Genomic DNA, 9,141 nt, shown 5'->3' with positions numbered 1-9,141 from the left:
ATTTACAATAAAGGAGATAAGAAAAAAACTACATATTATACATATACATATTACAAACTACCAGATATATATATATATACCTACCTATATGTATGTATTCTATTACTTATTTCGTCAGGGGAGTATGAAAAAAAAAAAAAAAAGTAGATGGTTGAATTTTCTGAATAATATCTATTGATGTGTAGTATTTTAGAAAATTTATATTGCATTTTTAAGAGATGTTTAACCCCTGTCACTTAGTTTGTCGGATCTAGCAACATTATTTGTCTAATTTTTATATCATATTGTCCTTTCAATGTATTATAAATTTATTACTATAATTATTTATTTATTTATATGAGAATGGAATGTACATTGGTGGATTTATTTGAGTGGATTAATATCGCTATGTGTCACACAAACCCACATACCATCTTGTGGATTAATATTTGATGTGTGTTTAATTTATTTTTTAATGAATACTGGCATTTTGTTATCATTTCATATGACTATGGTAAAATTCCTATGATTGACTTAATTATTAAAGAATGAATTAATGAATAAATAACTCACCTGATTGGTCATTGCTATGAACATAGAAAATAGGAAGAGGTAAGCTCTAAACGGGAAGCTTCTTTTAATGTGCGCAGAACTTTGTGTTGCAAACCCCCAAAGGAGGTACCCTAAGACGGGTATGGTTATCATGAAGTTGTCTCCATTTGTCTCGATGAAGTCATGGCGAGTTATTGAAGTTGGATCTATGTGATGTTCACGAAAAGGCCTCAGGTAATGCTGCAAAAATAAAATTAAATAAATGAGTGAAATTATTTTTAAATTATTATATTGTTGATTCTTTAAATATTGTTTGGATGTTATTAAAATGTTTAATTCAGAACATTAATAGTATTTTTTTCTGATTTTGATATTTCTTTAGAATTATCTTCTATTCTGTGGACGTTGAAAAATAAATTAAGGATATTACTGAATATTTATTTTCTAGCATTTTTATGAAATTTTTAGCATCTATGATTAAGTATCTAATGAAGCTGTCCCTATTTTACTGTAATATTGATTGAAATAAGATAATTGATTGAATGTGGAATATTGAATTTTTGGCAATAAAAAAAAACAAAAAAAAAAACGTTCATTTTTAATTCTAGTATGCACTATCTTACGTTGATTGCAAGAAATCTTTATTTAGAAGAAAAAAAGGCAGAAAAGATGGTGTTATTAAAACTTATATAATAGAAGATCCTTCCCTCTAGAAAATTAACCCATCTTTCTGAATACATTGAACTATGGAAATACAAATCTTTTCTTAGAATGGACCAAAAAGGTTTTGATACCTTATTAATTTTTCTACATTATAATACAGTATGGATTGTTTCAATTTATTCATTTTTTTTTTAATGCTGCAATTCAATATTTTTACCTGACAATGACTAAGCCAAATGGTGGTTACATGGTTAGGAGGTTGAATGTCTCCTGCCCATTTGTAGATTTTTACAAATTTTTAAGCAAACTGCTTAACCCGAAGTTTGATGGCCAGACTTAGGCACTCTTGATTATTCATCGATATCTCATGATTCAATTAAAACAATTTGACCTCATAATACTGAAATTAAATCCATCAAGTCTGTCCCTCTATTGCTTTAGGGACATTTTTTGAGCATACTGTATAACCAATTTTTAAGTTTGATATCACAAGTTAGTGATACCTCTTAAATGTTTTAAAATATTTTGAGCTCAAAATAATAACATATTATGTTTTTAAAGATATTAAATATTCCTTTATTTATTTTAATAACCATTACTCAGAATGTTCCCAGTAAAAAAATATCAAAATTACTATACATTTTTTGTTTTTGTGTGACTTCATTGTTATTTCTAGAACTTAATATATCCATGAAATTGTTTTAACTGTTACCAAATACTTATTTCACACCAATAGCAATTGTAGTGTAACAACACACTTCAGTTATACTGCTAATTATCTATTACTAAAAAGTTCTTTCATTGTAAATCAATCAATTGACAATCTGGTATACCATATTAAGGTAGTAAATCTTCATATGTAATTTATCTCTTAAATAAGCAACATTGAGTATCTATTGATAATATAGTGACCCTATTGGGATAAGTACTCAGTTCCAGACACTAAAGAGATTTTTTTTCTTAGAATTATGCATTATTTTCCTCCAGATTAAGTATTGTAATTAATTAATGCTAAATTCTCTAAATTGCTTTGCTATGTTTTCTCGTGTATGTGCACTGAAGAAAGATTGCCTTTTCAATTTGTTTGTTTTATTAAAATTAGAGACGAGTTAATTTAGAGCTAATATGTAATAATTCTTTACCTTGCCAATAATAGGTAGCTCTACTGATCCCCAGGTGTCGGCTGCCCAATGAACTAATCCTGATGTAAAGTCAGCAGAAATTATTCCTGCAATCGCTGCTAAAAGAACTGATGATAAATTTTCATAACGAAGGTACATAATGATGTATACGATATTGCATAATATAAGAGCTAAGCTTACAGCTAGACTCAGGCACTCCTGTATCCTTTTTCCTAAAATAAAATAAAAACATAAAACTTTTTTAAAAAAAGAAAAAATTACAATTTTAAGGAGCACATTCTGTATTTTAGATCTGAATAGATAAAATTTTATTTTTATCTTCAAGGTGATAAATTAATGTTTAAAAATACTGGTTGATTCTTCTTTATATTAAAATAAAGTCCATAATTAAAATCAATTTTATAATTACTTTACTGAATACTAACATCTAGGAAAACTAAATACTCTTAAAATTTCTAATATCTTTTATTTATTCATTGGATGATGTTTCGGACTGATTTATGCCTATTTTCAAACCCAATTCGTAGTTTTGGACACCTGCCTAATCGTTGATAGGTTCTATTTCATCAAATTATAAATTCTTGGCATTCTAATTAATAAATATTTACAGTATTTCATGTTGTTACTTCTAGTTTCATAAATGCACTGCAGAGTGCTGTTAGGGAAATGTTAGACGAGTGTCTAACCCTTGGAATTAAGTTCGAAAGTGGACAAAAATTAGTCCTCAATAAAAATGTCATCCAATAGACAAATAAAAGATACTTGATGTTTTAATGTAGTTTGATTTTCCTAGAAGTTTATGTATAGATGAATAGAATATATGACTCTTAGAAAATAGTTTATATTATTATTTTGGATATTTATTTTATTAATACAATATATACTTCAATGAAAATAGAGAACAACAAATTATAGCTACAATTTTTATTCCTTGTCAACATACCACAACTCTCTGTGTTATTTTAAATACTAAAGAAAAGTTGTCAATAGTGTGAAATAGACAGCATTTACAACTCACAAAAAATAAATTGTTGTGACTTCATAAATTAATATTAACAGCTTGTGCTAATAGATAAATCTTATTTAAACATAACTAGAATTATTTAAAAAGTTGAATTAGTTGTAGGTATCACAACTATTGATACTGATTATGTCCCTCTAAGAAACTGGGATTCTTCTGGTAGAAATTATCTTCACTAATAATTTGAAAAATAATTGACCAATCAACAATAAATTTTAACCCATTTTAGAGACATGTTTATATTGTATATGTATATTAACTGCTTTAGGAAACAAAATACAAAAACTAATACGGAAGATAGCATTTCAATTTTGTTTAGAAGGGTTTTAGATTTAAAAATGTATAAAGTGAAAAAGAAGGATGTGATGTCTGAGCACGTTAGGATGAGGGTCCTACAGTACTTGGTTCAGAACGTTGTGGGATTGAATGCCATTTGGATCAGTCAATACTCATTTCATGCAGACCCCAGGAAATAAATTTTAACCTTTTCACTCTGAGGATGTTTGGATGTTCAGTGGAAGACTTAAGCTTAAAAAAAAAAGTGAAAAAGAAATGGAAAATATTTTCATCAATAAATTATGCTCTAAACTTTTATATGATTGCACATATACTAATGTCTCAATATTAGAAGTTTAACCGAACACAACCTAGGATTGACTATAACTAAAATATGGAATAATTTATTTAAATGTAGAATAGTTAAACTATGAATTGCAGATTCCCATTTAAAGCATCTATAAGGTCTACAAAATTTGTAAAAAAAAAAAAATCCTTAATAATAATTATTAATTATTTAATAAATATATTTATCTGACATGGGATATCTTTATCAAATATCTTGTATCAAAAATTGCTGAATTTCTTAGTCCTATAGTTCAGCAACTTCAATAGTTGTACCATTTCTGAATACTTTATACTATTTATTTTCATGGTTTAATTAATTTTCAACTTACATTTACTTGTCATTTTTATTTCAAATTATAATAGTATATATGTATATATAGTTGACCGTAAAAATTGATATATAAGAAGATGGTCAGGGTTGCGGTCAAAAGTGAAACAAAAATAGTTTACAACTATTTATTTTCCAACGTTTCACCCCACTTTTCAGGGCTTCATCAGGGCTGTCCAAATGAATAAGTTGCTGTTCAACTTATTCATTTGGACAGCCCTGATGAAGCCCTGAAAAGTGGGGCAAAACGTTGGAAAATAATTAGTTGTAAACTATTTTTGTTTCACTTTTGATCGCAACCCTGACCATCTTCTTATATATAATAGTATATGATGTGATTTTGAAACTCATGATTGAAAAAATTCTTTCAACATTTAAATATTTATTAAATCAATCATCAGTAGATTTTTTAGTAATTATTACTACAATACTTTTGAATTTTCTCAGAATTTTTGTATTTAACATTCTTTATTCAATGTGGTTCCTGTTATTCTTGTGTCGATATGTTTTTTCTTTATTTTAAAGACATTTATTGTTATTTTTTCTTCAATATATTCATAGGTAGTAAAAAGGAGCTAACTTTAATCATTTCATGATCAGTTTAACTATTTTTCTAACCTTAGCACTTTCTTCATTTTAAAGTGTACACTAGGATACAATACTTCTATGTGGAAAATATTTCAATATTTATTCTTTTTCTTCTTAGAATATCATCAATTGATACTGTAGCATTTTTAACAAATAAAATTTCTACCATATCAGTTTTCCAAGTTGGATTAGATTTCTAAGACTTTATTTATTTATTTTTCTCATTTAACATAATCGTGGAAGGTAAACACTCCATTTAAGAAACTTAAAATTATTACAGGGATAGTGCATTATAAAATTTTATTTATAAATTAAAGTTCATCTTTGTCACAATCTTCTATTAATATTGCTTGTGAAATAGGTGAAAAGATAATGTTATGGTTCATTACCTTCATTTTGTGTAATGTTAATGTTTGGGTGTGTTATAAGATATTTTTTTTTTCTGCTGCCAAATTGTTCTGATAGTCAACCCGTTAAATTTATGGGCAATGACTAATGATTGTTATGAATAAAAATAAAATAAATAATATAGTAGAAATTAAATAAAATCCAGATGATGGGAACAATTAAAAATACAATATTTCCTCTATTGATTTCTTTACACTAAATAAAATTGCTCCTATAGAGTTTGCAAGATATCAATATCATTTTAAATATTTATTGATTGTCTTGTTGATTCCCACTTCCTGTGGGTAACTCTTATTTGTAATGAAAGGGGCAACAATAGAAAATGTTTAAAGATTTTTTTTTTATTCAACTGGATTAAATTAGCTTTATTTAAAATGCTTAGGAGTTCAGTAGGATAAAGGGGGATTGACCCCTTTGAGAAATGTCAATATCTGACTCGCCTCTCTGCATGTAGCATGCAAGCTAATAACTAAAGAACATGCAACAACTTCACACCCATTAACCTTCTGCTAGAAGCAACAACCAGAAGCTGACAAAATTTTGTTTCATATTTAGATGTAACTGACTGAAAATTTCATGCCTTTAGTTGTGGTTGGGGCCGTGAATAGTGATTGTATTTCATTCATATTGTGTTCTGAAGAGTTATTTTGAATAACAAAAACAGCACATACTATGAAATATTATTAGTCTTTTTGAAGCTTCAAGAACAACTTCTATTGTTTGAGATGTGAAAACTCATTTACTCTTAAATAAATACAACAGTTTTTAAAAAATGGCTAAAATATTTTAAACTTTTATCATTAAACTATTGATTCTTGATCAAATTTAAATTTATTGATGATATTTTGTTAATTATAATTATGAAATATTACACTTTTGTTAATATTAACTCTTTTTTTAATGATTTTTGAATTTAAATTATTTTTTTTTTTAGAATTGAAAAAAAAAGTTTTTATAATATTTATTTCATTACTTATTTAGCTAATTAAGGAATTATGAAAAAATATTAATTTATCTATAATATGTGGTAGTTGTTTATGAAGCTATTAGAAATTATTTAAAATTAATTAAATATAATTTTTTATCCCTCTAAAACAATTTATTAAGCACAAAGAGGAATTAGAATTTTTTTTTTTAATTATTTAAATTTTGAATGATTGTTTGGGGCTGATTCGCAAATAATGCAAGAGCAGTTAATGAAGGTGCCCCACTTACTAAGAAGCCAATTAAGACATGCTATTGAAAGATTGAGGAGTGCTAAATTAGTGATGTCCTCCTCCTCCCCCCTAGATATTTAAGTAGAGTTGGTACCTGCGGTTTACCAACCTTAGAGCGGCTATCAACTAGATATTGAAGTGGCACTGGTACCTCTGCTGTAGAGGTTGGCTAGCTCCTTAGCTCCCTTGTGGTTAGGGCCCCACCTGGGGCGAACCACCTCCTCCGGGTCGATGGACGAGTTGGCGTTGGGGTCGTCCTCCAGCATGGAGTTCTCCAGGATCTGCCTCTTGGTGAAGGCCGCCATCGTCACCAGCGGCCGCCGCCGCCTCTCAACCTCTGGCCGCTTGACAGCTTCTAAAGTAGGCACGGTGACGTCACCCGTCTTCCCCCACCCGCGCCTCACCGTCTGCCCCTGTCTACTCTCTACCGGATATTTATTTTTTACGCCAACCGAAATCCTCTTTTATTTGTTGTTTTTATTTCGAGATTTTGGAAACTCTCCCGTATAATTATATCGTCGGGATAGGCAATATAATACTGCCAAAATTGTTTGCTGGATCTCAATCGGTGCTAGATCTTACGCGAACATTTCTGCTACTCAAATTTTCTATTTCATAGTACAAAGAGATGCCACTTAAATTAAAAATGATTACTATTCATAGTTTTCTTATTATATATTTTTCAGTGGCTCTGGAATACATTTAAAAAAAAATAAACAAACAAATTGTATATTAGAGTTTTGATAAATAGTAACTTCCCCACTCATGTGAAAAGTGCTAGCGGCTTCAGTTTCCAATTAAGAGTCGAGAGAGAGACGTGATCTCCTAGAGTTCTATTTTACTCCTCATTTGTGGAGGGTGGGTTCATGGATTCTAATCCTTAATGTTAATATTTTAAATAAGTATGGATATGATTTTATTTTGTTTGTTTTATTTTAATTTACTTGATTTTATTTATGTTAATATTGTAATAATAATGTTATTAGTATTAATAATATTTATCATAATAGTATACATTATATATTATTAATAATATTTATTTTTTGTTAGTATTGAATTTATGTTGGTTTAATTTTAATTTGTTTCATTTTATGTTTTTATTGTAACTAAATATGGATGTGATTTTATTTTAGAGATATACTTATCTTTATTTATTAGTATTATTTCTTGTTTGTCATTTTTCTTTTTAAATGTCTTCTTTTTAATTTCAATTATTGAGCATTTTTTTTTTACTACCATAACTTTCTTCATTGTCTCATTTGCTTACGTTACTGATCTTTTGGGGTTTATTCTTCCTCATCTCCAACTTGTACCAACCAATCTTTCACTTATAAATAATTTAGATGTGTACCATTACCACTATCGCTTATCGCCTTTGAATGTGGGATATTAAATTTTCAATGAACAAATATATTATACAAAATAATTTGTGGATCAAGGACTGTGTTGGTAATTATATGAAAGCTTTCTCACATACCTAACCTGGCTGTAGTACTTTTAGAGATGTGATCACTCTCTTCTACTGTGAAGTGTGAATAGACTTTTTCTCTTGTGGAAAGTTCTTTTGATATTTTCATGAAAATTTTTTCGTAATTATCTTTTATATAGTTGTATCTAATCGGTTCTACAATTAACTCTACTTGGTCATGAGGCAATGAATATTTAAATTGGGGACAACTTTCCCATCGGATCGACCAACTTTTGAAGATTTTTTAATAAAGTTGCTTTTCTTATACTCGCCATAAAAATCCTTAATTGATAATTAATACAAAAACCATTAAACGATTCAGAACTCAACAAAAATACTGTCAATATAAAATTTATTTCACTATCAAATATCAATATTATATTATTGCAGATAAAAATCATCGAAAGGGCATAAAGTTCACTCGCATATAAACATTAGTGAAATTATAGAAAAACTGAATTATAAATATTTTTTATAAAGGCCAATTTATTAAAAAATATATATTTCTTTGTTTATAAAGCCAACTTTTTTTTTTTTACCAAATTGTGTAAAACGTATCTAAGACAAATAACTTTTTCATGGGCTGAAATTTTATTATACTATGTTATTTTTAATATGAATTAAATTATTGATAATTGCGGTGTCCTATCACTCACAACATAACAGTCTTGCGGGATCTAGTATTCGTCAACGCCCCAACCCTTGGATCCAAAGTCTTGGAAATGACGAGGCAGAGGAGATCCAATGTCAACAACAGAATGCTATCAACAATGTCCAAGAAGGCATTATCTATTAGCAACTAAACTGCCAATCGATAGGTCACTGGGGAAACCTTCGGTTAATTTTTAATTAAATGAAACAAGGGCTCGTGGCTATGATTGAGCTTAGGCATGCATTGGTAACTGTATTTGATGGATGGGTAAACGTATCGTAACTGATACTTTATTGATTAATTTCCAAATATTATATTTATTTTTCAAATATTAATGTATTAATTCATATTAAATTGTTAAAAACACTTCGTTTATAGTTTTAATCAATAATTCGGAGAATCAATTTTATAGAATACTTGTAAAATATTACCGAAACCATTTAACGAATATTTTAAAGGCTCTTTCAAAAAAGATCCCCGCTATGAAGTTTAACAAAAC

General features: G+C 28.3%; 2 protein-coding genes across 2 annotated transcripts in view; one reads left to right on the top strand and one right to left on the bottom strand.

Annotated features, from left to right (window-relative positions):
• Positions 1–2,487, top strand: part of LOC106682069 (P2R1A-PPP2R2A-interacting phosphatase regulator 1) — a 31,065-nt gene extending 28,578 nt beyond the window's left edge. The window contains exon 7 of the transcript XR_010843302.1: positions 2,351–2,487. The gene's annotated coding sequence lies outside the window, so the exon portion shown is untranslated. The remainder of the gene's footprint in view (positions 1–2,350) is intronic.
• Kua (Plasmanylethanolamine desaturase Kua) overlaps positions 1–6,851 on the bottom strand; it is a 15,871-nt gene extending 9,020 nt beyond the window's left edge. Inside the window, exons 1-3 of the mRNA XM_014422719.3 lie at positions 6,674–6,851; positions 2,337–2,548; positions 553–771 (exon numbers count right to left, since the gene is read on the bottom strand). Of these exons, the coding sequence (XP_014278205.1) occupies positions 553–771; positions 2,337–2,548; positions 6,674–6,827 (585 nt within the window). The 5' untranslated portion in view covers positions 6,828–6,851. The remainder of the gene's footprint in view (positions 1–552; positions 772–2,336; positions 2,549–6,673) is intronic.
• Positions 6,852–9,141: the final 2,290 nt, after the last annotated feature.

Source organism: Halyomorpha halys, unplaced genomic scaffold (genome assembly GCF_000696795.3).
Source record: "Halyomorpha halys isolate HHAL.00 unplaced genomic scaffold, Hhal_1.1 Scaffold387.1, whole genome shotgun sequence".
Classification (NCBI taxonomy): domain Eukaryota; kingdom Metazoa; phylum Arthropoda; class Insecta; order Hemiptera; family Pentatomidae; genus Halyomorpha; species Halyomorpha halys.
This window is presented reverse-complemented; position numbering and strand designations above follow the sequence as displayed.